We start from the raw sequence: 23,875 nt of genomic DNA, 5'->3' as shown, positions 1-23,875 counted from the left end.
CAACCTAGGAGAATTTCAGCTACTGTCCTTAGTCAATTATAAGCAACACATTTTCTCAAATTTTAATAGAACCTGGGATACATTTTTACAATCACTTGATGATACAATAGACTTGATGGAATATGGCAAGAACCCCTAAAGATGTTAGTTTCCCCATAAGACACAGAAAGTTCTGAACCCCTCCGGTTGGCAGCCAGGACTGCTTGCCCCACCCAGCATCAGAGGGGCACTCACCCGGCGGTTGTGATTGTGGTCGACAGAGTGCAGGTGCCGCTGGAGGAGCTGGTGCTGTGCAGGGATCAGCATGTCACAAGCCAGGCAGTGAGCAGCCTCTATCTTCTTGAAGAAGTGCTCCTGGCCAATCCCTGTGGATGGAACCCAATCTTGTGGGACTTGGGGCAGCATACATGTGATGCTTTCCTCCCACTTTTTCCCCATCAAGGCCCACATTTTCTCCCTGTAGCCCTCTCTAAGGATACTGTTAGAACAGAATATGCGACAGGTAATCATCTGACTTCCAGCAGGAGTATGGAGACAGAACAAACATCCTCTGAACACCTGGGATTTTTATACTTTTCTTATCCTGTAGGTCCTTTCTCTTCATAGAAAGGAAGAAAAAACCATCAGAATGCTTCACATCACTCCAATAAGCCAGGCTATGGAGCTGTAATGTCATCTACATTAGGCCACACTTGAAAGCCTCTTTCCCCTGCTAAATGGCTCTCTCACTGGTCTTCACATCACATTCTTAACCACCCTGTGCCCGGCTTTATGATCTAGAATAGCACACACCCCAGGATCACAGCTCACCTTTGAAAGGATCTGGTTTTGGTTTTGTGCTTTCCTTTTCCATCAATTCCTGACGCCTTTTCTCAATTTTCTTATTCCTGTTTACAATGTATTCCTAGAGAGGTTGGGAAATGGCACCAAATGAAATGAGGAGGGTGGCATGTGTGGATATTTTTCAACTGCCCAAGAGGCAACTCACCAAGGGTGGCTGCCACACCCCTGGGGAATAACAGCCTTGTCTCAGGTGCTCCAAGGATGGGAAGACGGCCATCAGAGCAGCTCCATGGGTAGAACTAATGGGAACTACAATGGCTAGAGCTCTAAAGTGTTGCTCTGACCTGGGACTTGTACATTATTATTCTGGAAAAAGAAATCTTCCTGGATTTCCTGTGGTGGTTCAGTGGAAAGAGCATGACTAGCATCCATGAGGATGCAGGTTCGACCCTGGCCTCCCTCAGTATCCAGTGCTGCCTTTAGCTATGGAGTAGGTTGAAGACGAGGCTCAAATCCCGCATTGCTGTGGCTGTAGTGTAGGCTGGCGGCTATGGCTCTGAATCGACCCCTAGCCTGGGAACCTCCATATGCTGTGGGTGCGGCCCTAAAGACAAAAAAAAAGAAATCTTTTCTTGGGGCCATGCCCACAGCATGCCGAGGTTCCTAGGCCAGGGACTGAACCCACACTACAGCAGTGACAAGGCCAGAGCCTTAACCCACTAGGCTACCAGGGAACTCCTAGAGAGAGAAATCTTGACCACATTTATTTTTTTAACTCTTTTTGCTTGTTAAGGACACATCCTCAGCATACGGAGGTTCCCAGGCTAGGGGTCCAATCAGAGCTATGCCTACGCCACAGGTACGGCAACACCAGATCCGAGCAGTGTATGCGACTTATACACCACAGTTCATGGCAGTGCCAGATCCTTAACCCACTGAACGAGGCCAGGGATCAAACCCAAAACCTCATGGTTCCTAGTCAGATTTGTTTCTGCTGCACGACAGGAACTCCCTGACCACATTTAGGCTTCTTATTTCCCTTCCTTTCTCTGTGAGGGAATCTCATGCTTGCAAGATCACCAGGAAATGCAGTGTGATTTACCTGGAGGAACTCCACTGTCTTGTCAGGCAGTTTGGTACTTATAAACCGTAGTGTCTCTTTGTGAAATTTGCTTTGCAGATGCTTCTGGATTTCTTCATCTTCAAAGCTACGAAACTTGCACACGGAACAGGCAAACTGAATCCTGGAGAGGGAAGATAAAAAGAAAAGCAGTGATGCATTGGTAACCGCATCTCTGGTTAGAAGTGAAATGGAAACAAAAAAACGATTTTTCTTTTCTTTCTTTCCTTTTTGCTATTTAGGGCCACACCCGCAGCCATGTGGAGGTTTCCAGGCTAGGGGTCACATCAGAGGTAGAGCTGCCAGCCTACACCACAGCCACAGCAATGCAGGATCCGAGCCACATCTGTGACCTACATCACAGCTCACGGCAACGATGGATCCTTAACCCACTGAGCAAGGCCAGGGATCGAACCCGCAACCTCATGGTTCACAGTCGGATTCATTTCTGCTGCGCCATGATGGGAACACTGGGAAAACAGTTTCTGAATTAAAACTTCTGACCTGTCAAACAAAGGATATCAGAGTAGTAGTCATCCCAAATTTCCTCGTCTTAAGAATGAGTATTGGAGTTCCCGTCATGGCACAGTGGAAACAAATCCAACCAGGAACCATGAGGTTGCAGGCTTGATCCCTGGCCTTGCTCCCGTGGGTTAAGGATCAGTCGTTGTGGTGAGCTGTGGTGTAGGTCACAGATGAGGCTCAGATCTAGCCTTGCTGTGGCTGTGGTGTAGGCTGGCAGCTGTAGCTCTGATTAGACCCTTAGCCTGGGAACCTCCACATGCTGCGGGTATGGCCCTAAAAAAAAAAAAAGATGAAAGAGTCATCTCAGTTCCCACGTGGCATGAAAACAGATCTACTATAGTCTGTTTAAAAACAAGGATTTCAGGGAGCTCCTGTCGTAGCACAGTGGTTAACGAATCCGACTAGGAACCATGAGGTTGCGGGTTCGATCCCTGGCCTTGCTCAGTGGGTTAACGATCCGGCATTGCTATGAGCTGTGGTGTAGGTTGCAGACGCGGCTCGGATCCCGCGTTGCTGTGTCTCTAGTGTAGGCTGGTGGCTACAGCTCCAATTAGACCCCTAGCCTGGAAGCGGCCCTAGAAAAGGCAAAAAGACAAAACAAAACAAAAAAACGAACAAACAAAAAACCAAGAATTTCAATGAATTTTAACACCTGGAAGTTCCTACTTTTGGTTTCTGGCCTTTTGCTAAGCTTTTCTTTTTTTTTTTCTTTTATTTTCTCTTTTTGTCTTTTCTAGGACCGCACCAGTGGCATATAGAGGTTCCCAGGCTAGGGGTCTAATCGGAGCTGTAGACACAGGTCTACACCACAGCCACAGCAACGCGGGATTCGAGCTGTGTCTGCGACCTACACCACAGCTCATGGCAACACCAGATCCTTAACCCACTGAGCAAGGCCAGGGATCGAACCCACAACCTCACGGTTCCTTGTCGGATTCGTTAACCACTGCGCCACCAACGGGAACTACTGCTAAGCTTTTCTTTACACAGGAAGATGATTAAGCTGTTTGAGACTTAAGGGCAGGGATTCCCTCTGAGGTCATTAAGAGAACCTGTGCATAAAGAAGTAGCTAGGAGTTCCCGTTGTGGCTCAGTGGTTAACGAATCCATGAGGTTGAGGGTTCGATCCCTGGCCTTGCTCAGTGGGTTAAGGATCCGGTGTTACCGTGTGCTGTGGTGTAGGTCACAAATGTGGCTTGGATCCCATGTTGCTGTGGCTCCGGTGTAGGCCGGCAGTTACAGCTCCAATTCAACCCCTAGCCTGGGAACCTCCATATGCCAAGCGAGTGGCCCAAGAAACGGCATTTAAAAAAAAAAAAAAAAAAAAAAAAAGGTAGCCACACATGGTCAAGACGTCATCAATCCTGCACTCACAACAGCCATAGGAAAAGGAGCATGGTGTGGTCACACCAATGCCCTTTGGGGGTTTACACTTGTATTTTTTTCTATTAAGAGACCAAATCTTTATTTTTTCTTTTTCTTTTTATGGCCACACCTGGGGCATATGGAGGTTCCTGGGCTAGGGGTCAAATCAGAGCTGCAGCTGCAGGCCTATACCACAGCTATGGCAACACAAGCTCCAAGCCACATCTGTGTCTTATGCCACAACTTGTGGCAACACCAGATCCTTAACCCACTGAGCAAGGCCAGGGATTGAACCACATTCTCACAGATACTATGACAGATGCTTAACCTGCTGAGCCACAACAGGAACTCATAGAGGTCAAATCTTGAAGGTTGTACCTATACATATATAACTGCCATGTCCTACTCCACAGGCAGTTCGGATTTGGACAAGGCATCAAAGGCACCTTCTTGGCAGCTCTGCTGAATGAAGTTAACTTCTCTGGGAGGACAGGTACAAGCCAATGGGGAAACAAAGGGACTCCTCACTGGCCTGCAGGAAGGCAAGAGAGTACCCTGCTGGGAATGTGAGGGTCACACAGTCCCACCAGCAAGGATATGATCCAGTTTGTTTCCCAAGTTCTGTCTCCCATTGACCTGACTAGACTTTCCTGACAGACACCTGGAGCCAGCTGATCAAACCAGGCTCCCCCTATACTATAGAGTGAAGACAGATGAGTCTTGACAGTCTCCACCTCCCACCTTACCTGTCAGCTGCTCGGTCTCGCATCCTGTCTCTTCTCCTTTGCTTTTCCCTCTTCTTCTTTACTTCATCATCTTCATCATCCTTCTCTCCTGCAACAGAGAAGTCCCTTCGAGACACTCTGAGGAGTTCACAGGAGCTGAGCACCAGGGCCTTGATGGGGGCTAGTTTGGCCACCATACCCCATGCCCTGCCACTGCTTCCACACGTGGCAGGGTCAAGACACCCTGAGGCACCAAGGGGCGTCAAAGGCTCCCAACAGGGATGGGCCTTTGCGATGAATCCTCAGTAGTTCCCCAGGGAGTCACCTCACTCCCCCCATGGCTTGCTAAGACTGGGATGAGCCAGGGACACATCCTGTCCATCCCACTCACACCATGGCCTGCCTGCTCTCTCTGTCCTTCCCTATCTTGCTTTTTCCAGTCCAGCGCCCTACCATTGGGTCTTCTCCCAACATTACTTTAGAGAGAGAAGCAATTCTTCCCAGATAAAGAGGCAGCAGTTGGAAGGCCTCAGGAAATAAAGTAAGCCACTTTACCGCCCTCCGTCCCACCTCTCAGTGGACCATAATAATTGCCCCGTCAGCCTCCTCTGAACTAGGGCCTCAGCAGGTCTGATAATCCCTGGTGGCCCAAATTCTATCTTCCACTCACAAAAACCATCAATCTAGGGCTTTCCCAGGGATACATGGGAAACAATCCCAAAAACAAAAGTGGGAAGAGACCAAGTGGTCCTCCATCCATCCCATGGGGCCAGTGTAAGAGCTCTTCTGAGAGCTGTGCAGCCCAGAGTCCCAGCCTGAGGCCAGGGCCAGACACTGAAAAAAGGTTGGATAAGCATCTGAACTGTAACCCCTACCCCTGATGCCAGTCACGAGACTGTCCCACGAAGATGGCGACCGGCGTGCGCTGCTCAGAAGCCTCTCAAAAGGGCGTGTGGGATTTTTGGCAAGAGGTCACTGCCTGAAACTATTACTGCTGTTTAAAGCAAAGTCATCCCGGGTAGGTAGCAGGACCTGCGCGCAACAAACATGTCACCTTTGCTTTAGCATTTACCCTGCTGCACGAGCTGCTAAATGCTGTGTGGTCCCATGCTATAGACATAATCACGTCAATAAACAGGATAGGAGGGCCTCAGAGGGTTGGCTAAACCTGAACATATAAAAAGGAACATCTAAACCAGAGGCCTTTGGAATTTATGGGAGTAGAGTCACAAAGGAGCCAGCCTATGATTCTTGGGGGAAACCAGCTATGGATGGACCCACAGGAACAGGAAAAGAAGTGGCCGCTTCTCCATGCTCCCCCTGGGCGGGGGCGGGTTAACATTGCTCTGTACTTGCACTGAAACTAGCAAGACCTGATGTAGTAGTGACTGCCTCTGCAGGATCTGGGCTGGAATGTGCCTAAACAGGCCCCCCCTCCCCCACCGCCAGCTCCCAACCCAGGCAGCTGTCCAAACTGACCCACGCAGTGCCCATGTCCCCCTCATTGAGGCTGAGGGCATGGCTCTGGTCTGGTAAGAACTATGGACAGAATAAAGCCCAGGAGAAACAGTACACAGTGTACAGCACACAGACCTGCCCTGGCCAAGGAGGGAACGGAGAAGACAGGCTGGAGGGCGCTTTTTCTTTTCCTTCTTGTACTTCTGAAACTCTCTCTTCCCTACCACTATTGCAGACATCCAGAGATGAATTTCCCCGTCTCTGTAGCCTGCACTGAGTGAGGCAACCAGATTTGTTTCCAGCAAGTGTTGTCCAAACACTGAGGCAAAACCTCAGGGTGAGTGGCATGGCCAAGGCCCACTTGGTAGCCATGGCCCCTCTTTTGCCCTGAGTTGCTAGCCCCTCCATCCAGGCCCTGGGCTTGCTCAGAAGCCCAGCCCAGCTGGGGGTTAGGCAGCGAGTGCAGGGTAGCTGGGCAGACACAAGAAAGCTCAAAGGGACGCTGGGTGATGCCTACCTCTCTGCTTCCCAGGGTCGAAGAATTCGTCCTCCTAAAAAAAGGGCACATACAAAGTTGGACTGTGAGGTGGAATTTCCAGAATTCTCCGTAACTGGCCTAGCTACCTGCCACCACCAGGTGGTCACTGTGCCACTAGGAACAGAGCCACAATGTACCAGGACAAGTCCTAGGGCCATGGGATGGAGCCTGCGTGTCCTGTCATTACTCCTGGTTGCTTTCTGAGATTCTGTGATAATGACTAACTTACTTTTTTTCTACTTATTTGTATTTATCAAAAGTTATAACAAGTCAGCTACAGATAAAATCATCTAACTGAAAACTGAAACTGAAGCCACTCCTTAGACATCAAGTTGAGAATTAAATTAGTCATCAACAGATATGCAGAGATTCCCAGACTCGAAAATCTAAGAAATCCTAGACAGAAAGGAAGCAAGACCCTCAGAAAAGTTGAAAATTCACTGTATCCTGCTCCCCTCTTCCCTGCCCCAAACACATCAGAAGCAAGTGGATAAAGCCTTCATATGCCCAGATTTCCAGGCCTTACCTTAGAGTTGAATCAGAATTTGCAGGGGGTGGCAAAGGATTGCTCCCCACATGCTTGTATATGGTCTTGGCTAAGAGTCAGCCTTTGATAACCATCTCCCATGACTAGTTTTTTTTTGCCTATTAGGGCTGCATCTGTGGCATGTGGAAGTTCCCAGGCTAGGGGCTGAATTGGAGCTGGAGCTGCTGGCCAGCACCACAGCCACACAAGATCCAAGCTGCATCTGCGACCTACACCACAGCCACAGCAAAACTGGATTCCGTAAACCACTGAGCGAAGCCAGGGATTGAACCCATTCTCATGGACACTAGTTGGGTTCACTACTGCTGATCCACAACAGGCTCTCTGACCTATGACTAGTTTTAAGAGCTGAATGACAAGGATGCAGCTCAGCACCAGCACAGAACTGGCAGCACTTGAGTTTTCAGTGCCTGTTTGAAAGCCTCAGCTCACACAACCACTACAGTTACCAGTGTGCAGCTAGGTGTGTCACTACAAGGACAGAGGAATAGCTGGAGAGAAGGTTGGGGATGTTTTCAGGAAAAAGGAGGGCTGTTGCAAGTGGAAAAGTCTTAGAAACCTGGCTGCAAGCCTGATTATTAAATTTACTCATGAAGTAGAGTAACTGTTCTTGCCTCTTTGTGAGGAGAACACTGAAGTAAGGAAAAAATCCCACATAAGAGACACTAGAGGTTGATCAGTAAAGGCAAACTTACGCCCCTGAATTCTTCATCTCCTGACCGGAAGTCACCAGCTCCATCATCTACCAGACACAAAGAAATAGGAAGTCAGCCCCTCGGCAACTGGCCCACTCCATTTTCACCCCCCAAACTCACTGTCTAGAATGACTGTGCTTGTCCTGACTGCAGAGGGTTTGTGGGAGTGCAAATGGCACCCGACCCCCCTTGAGGTCCCTTGTGTCCAATGTCCAGACAGGACCACAGAACACCAAGCATACAGCTAACTCATCTTATACCCACCCTGGCCTATAGTCCCAGGGCATACCGTTTTCAGAAAAATCTCCTTCACTGTCAGCACGGGCCTGTTTGGTGTCTGGCTCGTCGTAAATCTGCAACTGCTTCCGTTTCCTGCCCAAGCTATCGGGGCCATAGCGATCAAACCCTCTCCACCTAGGCTATAGACACAAGCATATCCCAATGTACCACTTACCCAGACAGTTAACATACCCCAGAGAAAGGAAGAACCAAAGAGGTTGTAAGATCAGGGAACAAGATCAGAAAAAGCCTTTTCAGAAAATAAAGAAAGACAAGGTGGTTGGAAACCTCCCCCTCTCCAAACACAAAAATTTTAAAGACAGACACAAAAGGCCATATATTACGACTGCATTCACATGAAATGTCTAGGAGAGGCAAAATGCACAGAAAGTAGATTAATGGTTGCCAGGGGCTAGGGGACAGTACAGGGAGTGACTGCTAACAGCAGGTTTCGTTCCGGGATGATGGAAACATTCTAGAATTACGTGCTCATGAAGGCTGCATAATTCTGCACATTTTTAACTCAAAGTTGAATTCCACTTTTAAAAATGAGTGAATCTTAAATACCTCAACAAAGCTGTTTAAAAAGAAAAGCAAACAGGCAAGTTAGAGCTTGACAAGGGCTTACCCGATCCCTTATCCGGGTCTGTGACCGGCCACATCCATAGGGCATAGAGTTGTCATAACCACCCGCCCCCTGCATGCCCATCACGCTGAAGTCAGGGGCCATGGACTGGGAGAAGAGGGAAGGCGGAGGTCTGCTGGGGGAGGGGCCTCCCAGGCCTCGCCCACCCACGTAGTTCATCTCCGTCCATGGAGTAGAAAGAGGCTCAGAGGAGGCTGCGGGTGGCATGAAGGGGTCACTGCGCATAAAGGTGCTGGGGTTGCTCCGATCCTGGAATCGGCCCTGGCCGCGGCCCCTCATGAAGCCATCAAGGGAGCCCCGTTCCCGGGCTGGGTCCCGGCAATCACTGTACTGACCACCAAATCCACCGTTGCGGTCGGGCCCCAGGTCAAAGTCATAGTCGTAGCTATAGCTAGGGCGGTAGGGATTGTGCTCAGGAAGGCAAGGCCTGGAATCATAGGACTCAAAGGACTGGAAGCGGAAAGAGCTGCAAAGAAAGCACAATCCATTACCACACTGTCCAGAAACAACTACATCTCCTGCAAAGATGACCTCCCTACATTCAGAACACCAAAACCAAACCACCATGCATCCCTCCTAACTCATAAAGAAAGCAAAACAGGCCAACAATCCTTTTCAAGCATTGCTGAATAAGGGGCATGAAGCCCTGGCCACAAGAACAGGGAGGGTCTGCTAGGTGCCTGACACAAAAATAAGGAGTCAATCATGCCCTGAGCCCCACCACAACCGGCAAATCCTATTAAATACCTCTGACCCAACAATGGCTCAACTTATCTACTCCACATTCAGGAAGCAGCTGGGGGAAAGCCCTCCCCCGAAGAGCAGGTGCCCACTTCCATCTGCACAAAGCTGAGTGTGCAGGATCCCCCAGGAAGGGTTCAGGTCTATAATCACCTTTCCCGGTCCTGCATGCCCTCCCCACTGCTGCTGCTCCCGCCCCTGCCTCCTTCCTTGGACATCATGTCCAAACGCTGGTTGATCTTGGCAATGAGGGAGTCGGAATTGTCGGTGCATGGCTCTGGGCCATAAGAAGCCATATGCATGGCAGGGCCCCCAGCTGCCAGGCCATCGCTGGTCTTAGTGGCCTCCCACGAGGATGGGCCATAGCTGTAGGTTGCTCCTGTGGTGACACTGTTGTTCTGGGCACCATAATAATTGTAGTTTTCATAGCCTGCCAGAGGGAGGAAGAGCCAAATCAGATCTCAGCAGCCACAGGTCAGTTCATGTTGGACAAGTATGCAGAGGAGCACCTACTGCCCATGGAAGAGGAAGAGGATCATGGGACCAAGTGCTGCTGGTATTACCCGACAATGCACACAGCACCTACCGAGGGGCAGCACAAGGGCAAGGGCACAGCCTCAACTCTAAGCAGTGGGTTTTCTATACCAGATCCTAAGACTTGCTTCTCATCTAAAGCCAGAGGTGGCTGAGAACCCAGGAGCTGGCAGCTGAGGCTACTGACTGACCCACCAACAAGCTACTGTTCCCAAGAATACAACCACATTCCTTCCCACCCCTCCCCCCTCCTTCAGGAAGTTTCCCTGGAGGCTGGCCCTTTGCTGAGCTTTCAGGACAGCTGTGAACTGCTCTAGGTAGCTAATTAGAGACCCACTCACCCATGAACATATCCCCCCAGAAGGGCCTACCTTGCCAGCTTGTCATGCCAGTTCCGTATGCACCTTAGAACAAACAAAAACAGACAAGTTTTGTTTACAAAACTAAGGTATCTGAGACACATCCCCTCACCCCTACCCCAGCCCAATGTTGAAGGACAGCTGTCACCGCACTCCATTATCCACAAGGCCAGGACTGAGGGTAGCCATGCCAGTGCTCCAGGAGGCACTCTTGGTTGCCCATTAAAGCCAGGAAAAGCTGGGGTCCACTAACTGAAAAACTAATTTCCAACAGAGTACTCAACTAAGCATAATCAGGGTTTCTCTCCTAAGCAAGCCTGATATCTTCCATTTGGGCAAGAGAAAGCACATGAAGCCTTTTTCCAAGAAGCTCAGCCAGCGTGGGCTGGGCCACCAGCCAAGAGGCCACTTGGGCCAGGTCCCCAGGCAGAAGCCTTCTAAAATGCCAGTTCACCAGAAGCCAGAGCTAAAGCACTGCCAACAGCATGGAGAATGTAATGATGGAAAAATCATGTCCCCAACTCAACTAAGCAAGGGTGCCTGAGTAACACGTTAAGACCTCCTCCTGGGAAACTCGGTGATGGGCAGAAAAGTCTTCCTGCTCCCAGTGGTGCTAGGGCCAAGTACCAGACTCAGAAAACAAAGGAAACACTTGTCCAATCCCCTGGAACAGATGCTGGCAAAAAGCGGAAAACCTCGCCCACCAGAGTGCACATTCCGGCTGTTTAAACACACTTAGCAGTATGATACATATTCAAGAGCAGGGTCAGCAAAGAAGCCCCAGGGGCCAAATCCAGTCCACAGCTCTGTTTTTGTACAGCCCAAAAGCTAAGAATCGGTTGTGTTTAAATGACTGGAAAAGGAAAAAAAAAAATCAGGAAAGAATAATTCACGACGTACATTTTGAGAAAGGATACATTATTTATGTACTAAACTCACAGAACTGTATAACAGTAAATTTTTTTTTTTAGGGCTGCACCCGTGGCACACAGAAGGTCCCAGGCTAGGGGTTGAACTGGAGCTACAGGTGTCGGCCTACACCATAGCCACAGCAACGCCAGAGCCAAGGTGCACCTTCAACCTACAACCTCAGCTTATGGCGACAGCAGATCCTTAACCCACTGAGCAGGGCCAGGGATCAAACCTGCATCCTCATAGATACTAGTCAGGTTTGTTAACACCGAGCCACAATGTGAAAGTTAATATAAACCATGGACTATAATTAATGACAATGTATGGACATTGGTTTATAAATTATAACAAACATATCCCACTAATGCAAAATGATAATAATAAATGAAAGTGCCAAAAGTGAAGGTAGGGTAAATTTAAGAATTCTATGGAGTTCCCATTGTGGCGCAGTGGCTTGGTTGATGCTGTGGCATGGCGTCAACCCCTGGCTCTGAAACTTCCACATGGCCTAGGTGTGGCAAAAAAAAAAAAAAAAAAAAGAGAGGAAAAACAAGAGAAAGATTTCCTTGTCCCAATTTTGTCATACTGGTGCTGGGGGTGGGGTGGGTAGACAATTGCGTTGCCTCACCCAAAAGCAGGTGCCACTTACCCTGGGTGTTGGTGGGCCCAGCACTCCATGCCCCATAGCCTGTGAATAGAAGACTTGTGGGTTAGCAGTCACATTTATCACACCAGAGAACAGGTACTTCTGAAGCGCTCTGAGGAGCATAAAGGGATCTCCCTGAAATAGTTCAGGGCCAGCCTTGCAAGAAGACAGCACAACCGTAACAACACCCCCCTAAAAGTCATCCCACAGCTGGCTTTTGCATTATCATACTCCACCTGCCTGAGGTCAAGGCAAAAAAAGGAGGTGGGGGGGGGGAATGAGCTTCCAGGCCAGTTCTGTCCATTGCCTTGGACCTTGCCTAGGACCTTGGCCTAAGCCTCGGCCTACAACTGAGGAAGACACTGTGGAATAGCTAGTCCATCATTAGGTCACAGTCCCCAACCTTGCCCTCCCACAAGCATCCATTAAGTACCCCAAAACCGGGAAAAAAAACTCTGAAAATTTGGAGAGAACAGCTGTGACTCCCTATGCCTCATTTCTATGTGACTATGAACCCTCCAATGCTCCCCTGGGCTTGAAAGTCCCAGAGCTTCAACAGCCTGGCCTAAGGCATCAGACTACATTCCTCTCCATGGGGGCTCCCTCTGCTCCTCCAGACACCCTCATGATACCATCTGTCTGGCTCCTTTTCATCTGTGTCCCTGAAACCCAGTACACAGATGAGCACAGGCAATCATCCATACTGACTTAAATGACTTCACCTTTACAAAGCATCTTCTCTAAGACATCCTTTCTCTCCTACTAGGACTAATTAAATCACTAGCTGACTGCCTTCTGTATGCTAACACAGGTCAGGCATTCAGCACACGTTAGCTGGTGCCCCGAATGCTTGCTGTTCAGAGATGAGGGAGCTACAGTTCAGAGGTTAGGGGACTTGATCCAAAGTCACCCTGTGGAAGCTTGCCTTCCGCAAGCTAACCTCCCCATGTCACAGTTTTTCATGTGCAGCAGAAAAGCAGAGTAGTGATTTTAACAGCAAGTAACCAACTGTGGGGCACTGGTCTAAGGGACATATATGCTATTAACATCAACCTCACAACAACCTTTGAGATAGACACTATAAACCCGCTTCTACAGAGGCTCCAGACGATAAGGCACTTGCCCAACAACACTGAGAAGAACAAGGACTTGGACCCAGATGGAGGTCCAAAGAGCAACTGTCAAGCCTCGCCTGAGGCGGGATTACTACTAACTAAAAGATCTGGTGGGAAGGCAGGGAAAAAATGGCGAGATGCAGTAAGACTGCAAAAAAGACTAGAGAACCAGATTGAGTCAACAGAGCACTACCATGCACCTGGGAACTTTTCTGCTTCTGCAATTCCTGCTGCTGGTCTCCTGCTAATACTGCCACCATTCAAGACTAGCGCCTTCCCTGTTGCAGCCAAAATCAGATCGCTTGCTTCTCAAACCTCAAACACCTGGATGGGGTATCGGAGCTTGGTCAAGCCCATTCCTGCATATTTCTACTGCTCCCGGCGGGTAAACGCGGCTTCCAGCATAGAACAAAAGCCTCCCAGGAGGCTGATTCTAGATTGAGAGGTCACCCAAGAAGGTCCTGCCGCAGGCTCTGAAACTCAAGTGGAGAAAGGGCACATTCTCTTTTACAAAACCCCTCTGGCATCTCCAGGCCACCACAAGGCGATGCCCGGAGGAGAACCACTAACGGGTTTCCAAGTTTTGACAAAGAAAACACCCAGCATTTGACTCTCAGTGTCTTGCCTCAGAGCTACACAACCCAGGGAGAACGCAGGCGCCGCACTACTCAAGGCCTCAGCACTGCACCGCTGGCGGTCCGAACCTGTGCCGCTCATACCGCTTCCGGACCGGTGCTCCAGGCCACGTGGGCGGCGCAGAAGACCCAACGAAGCCCCGCAAGTACCCAGGAAGGCCCGAAGGCCGGGAAAGAGACAGCAGTCCCTCCTCCCGCCGCGGCTGCAGACCCCACGCCCCACAAGCTCGCGCCATAGCTCCGCCCTCTGGCGCCGCCATTTTGTGGCGTCTTCCGAAAGAGGCTGCGGCCCTGCGGGCGGCAGGGATCCGCGGGGCCTACAGCCCCGGTGGGGCTGAGAAGCAGAAACGGTCCTAAAGGCTCAAGGCGCCCCCCGAAGCCCGCCGTAGCGTCGGCCAGCCGAACTCCGCCGACGTCCCCAGGTTCCATCGGCCAATCCGCATGCAGCGGCCCGGGAGCGACTGCGCCGAGGTCCAATGAACTGCGTGCGCGCGTCCCGGCCGCCCCTCTGCAGGGCCGGACTGTAGTAACTGGGCTCTGGAGTAGGCCCCAGCCCGTGGCCCTCTGCGCGGCGACGGTGTCGCCTGGGCACCACCTGCCCGTCCCACCCCGCACTAAGTTGCCCACACTAACCTCCGTAGCCCTGTTCCATGTCTTCAGCTCGGCCCGCCAGCAGCTCCTCTTTCCAGACTACCACAGGACGCATGCGCTGAACCCAACTCCCGCTGTCTTCTACTGGTAAGCCAGTTGATACGTCACCCCTTCCGCGCGCAACTACTGGCGGGAATTTACGACGGACCCGCCCTCACCACTCCAGGTGGCCTTCCGGTTGTTCCGGATCGGTGCTCATAGCATCCTGGGAGTTTTGGTCCGGGCCGCTGTGCCTCGCAGCGCGCAAGCGTATCCCTGCTTCTCCTCGCCGCTAGTGCGCAGCTGCAACCCATCCTTCCGAGGCCCACCCACAGATACACACCTCTAAGCAGAGATCCAGTCGCTCGCCCACTAGGACCGCACCACAGACAAAATAAGAAGAGGTGGGAAGGGAAGAACTTTATTAGACTCCGCTTCTAGCCTCTGCCACGCGGGCCCCGCCCGCCCGGGTCATGGAGCGCCCCCTCCGCCCTCCTCCTCGTCGTCAGCCTCTACATCGAGGCCTGGGATGCCTCGGATTTGGCGCTGCAGCGCCCCGCCCAGCAGGGGCAAGGCTTCCTCCTCCTCCTCAGGGGGCGGAGGTGGGGGCGGGGTCGCAGCCCCAGAGACCGGTTCCGGGGGCACCGGGGGCTGAGCCGGCGCGTCCTCTGCGACTCCCGCTGCTTCGACTAGCGCCCCCTCATCCAGGGCACCGCCCTCGGCCTCCTCCTGTTCCTTCTCCTCCTCCGGGCTGTCGGTGAAAGGGTTCTCTCCCTGCGGGGGACGGCGATACTTTAGAAATGGGAGCACCCCAGGGCCCGAATCAGGCACCGGGGCTGGGGACCGGGCCGCGTGACAAAGGCAAGCACCTCACCTTCAGATAGCGTTCCAGCTTCTTGCTGATGAGCTTGTTGTTAAGGATGCTGCGAGCCACCATGAGCGAGGACTTCTTAGACTGCTCCATCATGAGCTGCGGGCAAGGCAGGCAGGGCTGGAGAGGCTGCTCCAGGCATCCAAAACTCGCCCCATTCCCACCAAGCCAGATCGGTAAGGGCACCCCTCTCCACCTACACCTCGGGGCTCAGCACCGCCAATGATTCCAACCAGATTTCGTAGGTCTGTAAATGTACCCTTGGGTACAAGCTTGATTTCCCCTCTACAAGCATGGAACCATGACCTGATTTGATCCTTGCCCAAATGCTCCTCCATCTTTCCATACCATACTTACTTACTGTATGTAACTGTAACTGATTAAAGACATGTCTTTACAGCTGTATGGCAGAAATCTGATTTGCTTACATAAAAATTATAAGCAGTGAACAAATTAAGAAACCTATTGAAGACCAAGTAAATGTGCAACCCCTAACAAGGGGCCACCTGCCTTAATATGAAAGGAACTCTCTAGGATAAACGAGGTATAAAAGCAGGAATATGAACGTCAGTCAGTGTATTTAACTAATATACATACATCTTTTTATTCCATGGGATTCCCAGGATTAAGAATTATACCCCCAAATGGGAAGGTTAAAAAGAGACACTTAATACTCTGCAGGCGAGAGGTTCAACTGTTTATTTTCTGCAAATCAGTTTGATAGAATGTATCAAAAGTAAAAGTTTTTGGAGTTCCCAACCTGGCTCAGTGGTTAACCAACCCGACTAGGATCCATGAGGATGTGGGTTCCATCCCTGGCCTTACTCAGTGGGTTGCTGTCAGCTGTGGCGTATGTGGAAGATGTGCCTTGGATCTGGTGTTGCTGTGGCTGTGGCATAGGCCAGCAGCTGTAGCTCTGATTCAACCCCTAGCCTGGGAACTTCCATATGCCATGAGTGCGGCCCTTAAAAAAGCAAAAAAAAGAACAACAAAAAAAAAACCTCAGTAATTCCTTCTGGAAATCTAGCCTAAATTTAAAATTGGAAGCATGCATGTTTTTCACTGGCTGCAGTGAAAAACTGGAAAGCACCTAAATGTTCTCCAGGGAAGAAGTGGTTAAATACATCAGACATTAAAAAGAACACCATGCTGTCCTTAAAATAGGGCTCATCTCTCCCCTAATATAAGAAAGATAGAACAGTGTGCATAGCATGCCAGAACCTTTTTGTCTAGGATGATTTACACCAAAATACTGCAGGACTTTCTTGGTGGTGAGAGTAAAGGCAACTCTTAATTTCATTGTTATAAAGGTAATGCAGCATAAAGCCATCAACAGGGGGTAAAAAAAGTTACTGGGAGGGTTGTGGGGGGAAAGCTGACCTCCAGAACCCATATTCAACCTTAGCCAATGCTTTATATACCACGTTCCAGAAAATCATCTTTCTATTCCCTTTCCCCACCTTCACCATTTTTTCTCTACACATTTTTCTTTACTACACAGGGAAAACATTAACAGACCTCATGCCTGCTCAAAATGAAACAAGTTAAAGATGCACAATTAGGATACTATTACAGACTAGTTCCTCTGTAACTTTCTCACTTGCCAACACATTATCCTTCCCCCTCTTGGTGCACAGATGGACACACCAGAATGTCTCCCAATTGAAGCACATTGATGCTGTTTTCAGATTTTTGCTACAATAACCAAACACCACCAGAATAAAATGCTTCCACGCTGGTGCTTTTAATTCTACCAAACAGGTTTCTGAAAGTGATAGTGCCTGAGTACTCTGCAGAAATAAGTTATGCTTCTTTCACCTGTACTAAAACAATGTACTTGTCCTCTGCCTGTCAGCATTAGATGTTAGCACTTTTACTGCAGGATCAAAGAGAGAAGAATGTATGTTGTCTCTAGTGGCATTTCCCTACTCATAGGGAATTCAATACACACATTGGGCCAACTTGTCCAGCATTTCTATAAAGTCGTCATCTCTCACATAGTCTCTGGGTTTCCTAGCTTCTTCAGGAAGGCTTCTTTTAATGTCAAGGTAAGCATTTCCTAAATTTTGTTCTCCTACCCACACACACACTTAAGATTTTGAGAATTCAACTTTCCAGAGTGTATATGATAAACTATTGTTTCTTCCTGTTGAACTGACATAGAGATCTACAATCCCTTATCCACAAATCTGAAATCCAAAAGGAAAAGTTTTTCCACCTAAAATTCACTTGGTGGCAAAATATGGCAGCATATATTTTTTATTTTCGACATTGTATTTTTATACCATCTTTATTTATCCCATTTAAACAAGTCACTTGAAGAATTATTGATGGTTCAATTACAAAGGCACTTTCCCAGATCCTGCTGGAGATGTTAGCGATCATATCATGTAGCTGTTCTGAAATCCAAGTTATTTCAAAAACATCTGAGTTTCCAATAAGAGACCTGTACTGACTTTAATACTGAGTTCCAAAACACTGAGATCTTTCATTAGACTCTATTCTGGTTCCATGTTTTATTACTATGCCAATATTACCTGTTTTCTCTCTCTCTTTTTTTTTCCAGGGCCGCACCCGCTGCATGTGGAGGTTCGCAGGCTAGGGGTTGAATCAGAGCTGTAGCTGTTGGCCAACACCACAGCCACGGCAACACCAGATCTGAGCTGTGTTTGTGACCTCTACCACAGCTCACGGCAATGCTGGATCCTTAACCCACTGAGTGAGGTCAGAGATGGAACCCACATCCTCATGGATACTAGGTTGGATTCATTTCCACTGAGCCACGACAGGAACTCCATTATCACTTGTTTTCAATTGCATTGGCTCTTGTATAAGTTATATCTGTTGTCACTGCCCTTTGTATAGTTTTCTTGGAGCCAAGATTTAACTCTACAAATAAAACATTTTAATTTCAGCCAGTCTTCCTCTCCAGATTTTGACTGCAACTGCACTGTCTACATTAATATGGAGAGACTTGGGATTCCCATCATGGCTCAGCAATAATGAACCCGACTAGTATCCATGGACTCAGGTTCGATCCCTGGCCTCAATCAGTGGCATAAGGATCTGGCATTGCTGTAAGCTGTGGTGTACATTGCAGACATGGCTTGGATCTGGCATTGCTATGGGTATGGTATAGGCCAGTAGCTACAGCTCCAATTGGACCCCTAGCCTGGGACTATCCATGTGTTGTGGGTGTAGCCCTAAAAAGATTAAAAAAAAAAAAAGGAGCTGGTTTTTGCTTTGTTATTAAATCTCCTATCTAAGAACACAGTACTGGAGTTCCTGTCATGGCTCAGTGTAAAGGAATCTGACTGGCATCCATGAGGATGAAGGTTCCATCCCCGGCCTCGCACAGTGGGTTAAGGATCCAGTGTTGCTGTGGTTGTGGTGTAGGCTGGCAGCTTACAGTTCTGATGCAGCCCCTAGCCTGGGAACCTCCATATGCTGCAGGTGCAGCCCTAAAATAAAAAGATCCCCCCCCCCAAAAAAGAAAAGAACACAGTACTTCCCGCCCATTCACTGAGGTCTTGTTTCATATCCTTGAAGTTTAAGATACCATACTTTTCTTCATTACATTTCTAGTATTTCACACATTTTGTGGTCATTTTTCCCATCTATGTTTCTAACTAGGTATTATTATTACTCGAATGGAGAAAAACTATTACTTTTGATATATTAATTTTGAATCCTGCCTTCTTACCAAATTCTATTAATTCTAAGAACATTTTTTGTTGAAATCATTCAGCTTTTCTAAGAATATAATCACATTATTTGCACATCAACAATGTTCATTTCCAGTATTTTATACTGTTACTAGTTTTTTATTGAACCATTCTTATATTCCAGAAGCAAATTTTACTTATAGAGTTACACATTTGAATCTCTACTAGTTGATAAGTAGTAATTTTAGTAATATTTTACTTAGCACTTTTACTTAGCACTTTATATTCTTTTTTTTTTTTTTTTTTTTTTTTTTTTTTTTAATTTTAGGGCTGCACCTGCAAGACAAGTAAGTTCCCAGGCTAGGTATTGAATCAGAGCTACAACTGCTGGCCTGTCACAGCCACACCAGATGCAAGCTGCATCTGTGACCTACACCACAGTTCATGGCAACACCGGATCCTTAACCCACTGATCGAGGGCAGGGATCAAAACTTCATCCTCATGGATCCTAGCCAGGTTCGTTAACCACTGAACCATGACAGGAACTCCAACACTTTTATTCTTTAATAAACTAATTTACAGTTTCACCTCATTAACATCCTTACCAGATTTCTAATATTAAGGTTAAAAGGGTTCCTAGAAATGAATCAGAGGATAGAATTCTGACATGGCAGCCTGAGAAGCTCCATGGACTTGATCCCTAAAGAAACAAAAAAACTATTTAAAAAAAACCCCAAAACAGGAGTTCCCATCCTGGCTCAGCAGTTAACAAACACGACTAGTATCCATGAAGACATAGATTTGATCCGAGACCTTGCTCAGTGGATAAAGATCTGGCATTGCCGTGAGCTGTGGTGCAAGTTGCAGATGAGGCTCGGATCCCACATTGCTGTGGCTGTGCCACAGGCCAGCAGCTACAGGTCCAATTCAACGCCTAGCCTGGGAACCTCCATATGCTGCAGGTTGGGCCCTAAAAAGACAAAAAAACAACCAAAAAACAAACAAAAAAAACTATCTTAAGTCTTTGGAAACAGTATTAAGGACATATAGCAAATGAAGAAACATTTATTAAGAAAAAGCTACTACTAAAACTCAGTAAGGAGAGCATGAGTCATGGTGGTTAGAACATGGCCTGTTGCTTCCCTGCCTTCCACAGCTCAGCATAACAGAAACTCCACTCTAGACAGTGCTTTCAAGGAACACAGGCCTTTCTCTCTACTCAGGTCATCTCCATTGAGGGATATATATTCCTAAGAGAGGCAGAATGTTAATGTTTCCCACTCTGCCTCTTAACTGCCTGCTGCTGAGGCTAAGTTCTAGGCAAATTCAGGTAAGAGGTGGGGGCTCTCTCTTCTATCTAGCTTCCACTCATGGATTGGAGACTTAACCTTACATTGCTCTAGCTCTGGCTTGTTCACAGAGCAGAGGTCCCACGCCCAGAGAGGCAAACCAAATCAAGTCGACCAGAGGCTATAGCTTTTTCCACACTGATCTCTTCTAAAACAGTGGAGTCAGTCCCACTCCTGGGCAACTATCCAGAGAAAACCATGACTCGAAAAGACACATGTACTCCAATGTTTATTCCAGCACTATTTGCAATAGCCAAGACATGGAAACAACCTAAATGTCCATCAACAGAGGAGTGGATCAAGAAGATATGGTACATATACAAATGGAATATTACTCAGCCATTAAAAGGAACAAAATACTGGCATTTTTAGCAACATGGATGGACCTAAAAATTATCATTCTGAGTGAAGTCAGTCAGTCAATGAGACACCAACATCAAATGCTTTCACTGACATGTGGAATCTGAAAAAGGACACAATGAACTTCTTTGCAGAACAGACACTGAGTCACAGACTTTGAAAAACTCATGGTTTCCAAAGGAGACAGTTCGGGGGTGGGGGAATGTGTTGGAGTTGTAGGATGGAAATCCTATAGAATTGGACTGTGATGATCATTGTACAAGTACAAATGTAATAAATTCATTGAGTAATAAAAAAAAAAAAAAAAAAAAAAAACCAAACAGTGTAGTTAAGAGAAGCACTCTTATCCCCACTCCCAGCTCAGAAGCCTGGGTTCAGAGGTTCTACCCAAAGGGAAGGGCATGCCTTAAAACAATGAATTCCCTAGTCTCTTTCGAAAGGAACTTCTCTTTTTTATGAGTATGAGAAAGTTTGGAGTTCCTGCTCTGGTGCTGTGAGTTAATGATACAACTTGTCTCTGTGGTGTTGTTGGTTTGATTCCGGCCCCATGCAGTGGTTTAAGGATCTGGTGTTGAGGCAGATGCAGCTCAGATTCAATCCTTGGCCCAGGATATAGCGAAAGAAAAAGGCAAAAAAACCAAACAAACAAAAAAAAAGTGTAGGGGAAGTTCAAGACTAAGGGCTCTCTCACAACATGGGGAGGTATAGAGAAAAGCATTGAAAAGAAGAGTGGTAGATTTGATAAAAAAATACAAACCAAACCATGGTTCTTTAGGTTACCAGAGAGAATCAGTAAAACAGACATGTATGAAGAGCCTCCCTGGGTTCAGACTAAATCTCAAGCAATGACTTCAAAAAACAATCCCCATAAAGGAGCCCAAATTTAATTGGAAAAAGAGCCATTTAATTGGATTAGAGCAATTAAAAAAATTTTTTTTTCTTTATTGGCTGTCCTGCAGCATCTGGTATTCCTGGGCCAGGGATCAGATCTGAGCTTATTACATTTGTATTAACACTGGATCTTTAACTCACTGTGTGGGTCTGGGGGAATCAAACCTGTGTCCCAATGCTCCAGAGATGCTGCCAATACCATTGTGCCACCGTGGCAACTCCAGATTAGAGTAATTTAATGCCTCTAGACATTGTTGAAAACAGAGCAATCAGCCAAAAACTTGTGGAGATTAAAAGCTTAGTATAGTAAAGGAAAAAGACAAAGAGAGCTTTATCAAAACTGCCCCCACCCAAGGGTTGCTGTGTACTGCCTACGGCTTCCTCTTTGAAGGCTTCACACTGTTGGGATGAAAGACATTTCACTAAAACAATTTAACTAGTCACTAAAACAGACAAATAACAAGACCTGGAATGGGAGAGGACTAGTACCTAGAGCTGCCACAATATATTTCCTAAAATGTCTAGTTTCCAACAAAAAATTATAAGACATGCAAAGGAAACTCTGACCCACACCCAGGAAAAAAAGGCAAAAGAAACTGCTTGTGCCAGTGGCCAAATGTCAGATTTAACAAAGACTTCAAAGCAGCCATTATAAATATGTTTAAAGAACTAAAAAGAACCGTGCTTGAAGTAAAAGCTATGATGATACTGTCTCATCAAATAGAGAGCATCAATAAAGGGATAGAAATTATGAGGGGCTCAAAAGGAGATTTAAATTGGCAGATTTAGCAAATGTGTAGATGGGTAGAGATCATATGGTTTGAAGAACAGAGAAAAAAGAATGAAGAAAAACGAACTGTCTTAGACAACCCAGGACATCATTAGGTGACCCAGAACATACATAATGAGAGTACTGGAAGAAAAGGAGAAAAAAAAAAATCTAAAGAAATAATGGCTGGGGAGTTCCTGTTGTGGCTCAGTGGTTAACGAATCCTACTAGGAACCATGAGGTTTTAGGTTCGATCCCTGACCTTGCTCAGTGGGTTAAGGATCTGGCATTGCCATGAACTGTGGTGTAGGTCATAGACGCGGCTTGGATCCTGCATTGCTGTGGCTGTGGTGTAGGCTGGCGGCTACAGCTCCTATTAGACCCCTAGCCTGGGAACCTCCATGTGCCGTGGGAGCTGCCCTAAAAAGGACACACACACACACACACATACATACACACAAAATTAAGAATGGCTGAAAACTGCCCTATTCTCATGAAAAACTTTAAAATATACATCCAAGAAACTCAACAAAATCCGAATAAACATAAAAAGATCCACAAAAAGAGACATTATAGTAAATACGCTGAAAGCCAAAGACAAGGGGAAAAAATCTTAAATGTAGCAAGAGAAAAATGAATTATCACTTAAAAGATAACCCCAAAAACATTAAAAGTTGCCTCCTCATCAGAAACGAGGGCATACGACTGGGGTAACCCACTTAAAATGCTCAAAGAAAAAACTGTCAACCAAAAATCCTATTCCCAGAAAAGCAATCTTTCTGGAAAGTGAAAGTGAAATAATAATGATATTCCATAACAAAGAACAAGTGAGAGAATTTGTTGCTAGCAGACCTTACAAGAAATACCAAAGGAAGTTCTTTAAGCCCAAAGGAAATATCTCAGACAGTATTGAAATCCATATGGAAGAATAATAAAGATAGTTGTGTAATTAAAAAAGACATTATAAATGCCTATTTCTTTTCCTGTCTTCACAAATTATTTAAAAGGGAATTGTGTAAACACAAACGCGCACGAGCACACACACATATATTTAAACATTAAAAAATTTATAGGAGTTCTCTGGAGTTCCCATCATGGCTCAGAGCTAACAAATCCAACTAGTATCCATGAAGACGTGGGATCGATCCCTAGTGTTGCTCAGTGGGTTAAGAATCCGGGGTTGCTGTGAGCTCTGGTGTAGGTCACAGATGCAGCTCGGATCCCACACTGCTGTGGCTACAGCGTAGGCTGGAAGTTGTAGCTCCAATTCAACCCCTAACCTGGGAACTTCCATATGCTGCAGGAGTGGCCCTAAAAAGCCAAAAAATTACAGGAGTTGTCTTGGGGAACAGTGGATTAAGGATCCAGTGTTGTCACTGTAGCAGCTTGGCTTGCTGCTGTGGTGCAGTAGCAATCCCTGTTCAGGAAGTTCTGCATGCCCTGGGCACAATCAAAAAAAATTTACATATTATATATATATGTCGTTCTAAATATATAAAAATAATTGTATTATCTGGCCTGTAACATAGAGAAATGTAATATAGTTGCCAATAACAGCACAGAGAAGGTGGGAGGAGTACTGGGCTATTAAGGAAATGACTATAGATGGTACTGCAAATCCACTGGAAGAATCCAAATGAAGAGAACCAGAAATGAGCAATAAAGCTAGTGTAACAAAAGGTAGACGTATGGACTGTGGTTTCTCCCATCAGCGTC

The 23,875-nt window shown here is 47.2% G+C and overlaps 2 protein-coding genes and 1 long non-coding RNA gene across 6 annotated transcripts in view; 1 reads left to right on the top strand and 2 right to left on the bottom strand.

Moving 5' to 3' along the window:
* AKAP8 (A-kinase anchoring protein 8) overlaps window positions 1-14,531 on the bottom strand; it is a 19,572-nt gene extending 5,041 nt beyond the window's left edge. Inside the window, exons 1-12 of the mRNA XM_003123431.4 lie at window positions 14,257-14,531; window positions 11,877-11,915; window positions 10,328-10,360; window positions 9,576-9,852; window positions 8,664-9,147; window positions 8,046-8,175; window positions 7,757-7,803; window positions 6,494-6,527; window positions 4,540-4,627; window positions 1,886-2,027; window positions 811-904; window positions 235-365 (exon numbers count right to left, since the gene is read on the bottom strand). Coding sequence (XP_003123479.2) covers window positions 235-365; window positions 811-904; window positions 1,886-2,027; window positions 4,540-4,627; window positions 6,494-6,527; window positions 7,757-7,803; window positions 8,046-8,175; window positions 8,664-9,147; window positions 9,576-9,852; window positions 10,328-10,360; window positions 11,877-11,915; window positions 14,257-14,329 — 1,572 coding nt within the window. The 5' untranslated portion in view covers window positions 14,330-14,531. The remainder of the gene's footprint in view (window positions 1-234; window positions 366-810; window positions 905-1,885; window positions 2,028-4,539; window positions 4,628-6,493; window positions 6,528-7,756; window positions 7,804-8,045; window positions 8,176-8,663; window positions 9,148-9,575; window positions 9,853-10,327; window positions 10,361-11,876; window positions 11,916-14,256) is intronic.
* The window catches only part of AKAP8L (A-kinase anchoring protein 8 like), a 56,897-nt gene that overhangs the window by 5,041 nt on the left and 27,981 nt on the right, over window positions 1-23,875 (bottom strand). For 2 of the 4 annotated variants that reach the window (XM_003123432.4, XM_005652898.3), the window contains exons 13-22: window positions 15,128-15,223; window positions 14,257-15,027; window positions 10,328-11,915; window positions 8,046-9,852; window positions 7,757-7,803; window positions 6,494-6,527; window positions 4,540-4,627; window positions 1,886-2,027; window positions 811-904; window positions 235-365 (exon numbers count right to left, since the gene is read on the bottom strand). In XM_003123432.4, coding sequence (XP_003123480.1) covers window positions 14,725-15,027; window positions 15,128-15,223 — 399 coding nt within the window. In that variant the 3' untranslated portion in view covers window positions 235-365; window positions 811-904; window positions 1,886-2,027; ... (4 more) ...; window positions 10,328-11,915; window positions 14,257-14,724. Of the gene's footprint in view, window positions 1-234; window positions 366-810; window positions 905-1,885; window positions 2,028-4,539; window positions 4,628-6,493; window positions 6,528-7,756; window positions 7,804-8,045; window positions 9,853-10,327; window positions 11,916-14,256; window positions 15,028-15,127; window positions 15,224-15,808 lie in introns of those variants that run through there. The other 2 variants (XM_021083628.1, XM_021083627.1) reach the window with 1 other exon arrangement.
* On the top strand, window positions 3,309-19,508 carry LOC110259330. Its single transcript, XR_002341606.1, has 2 exons — window positions 3,309-3,548; window positions 19,307-19,508. It is a non-coding gene; the product is annotated as an uncharacterized LOC110259330 (long non-coding RNA).

The sequence above is a fragment of the Sus scrofa genome, chromosome 2, assembly GCF_000003025.6.
Source record: "Sus scrofa isolate TJ Tabasco breed Duroc chromosome 2, Sscrofa11.1, whole genome shotgun sequence".
NCBI lineage: Eukaryota > Metazoa > Chordata > Mammalia > Artiodactyla > Suidae > Sus > Sus scrofa.
The sequence above is the reverse complement of the archived record's forward strand: the minus strand, read 5'-3'. Positions and strand labels throughout refer to the sequence as shown.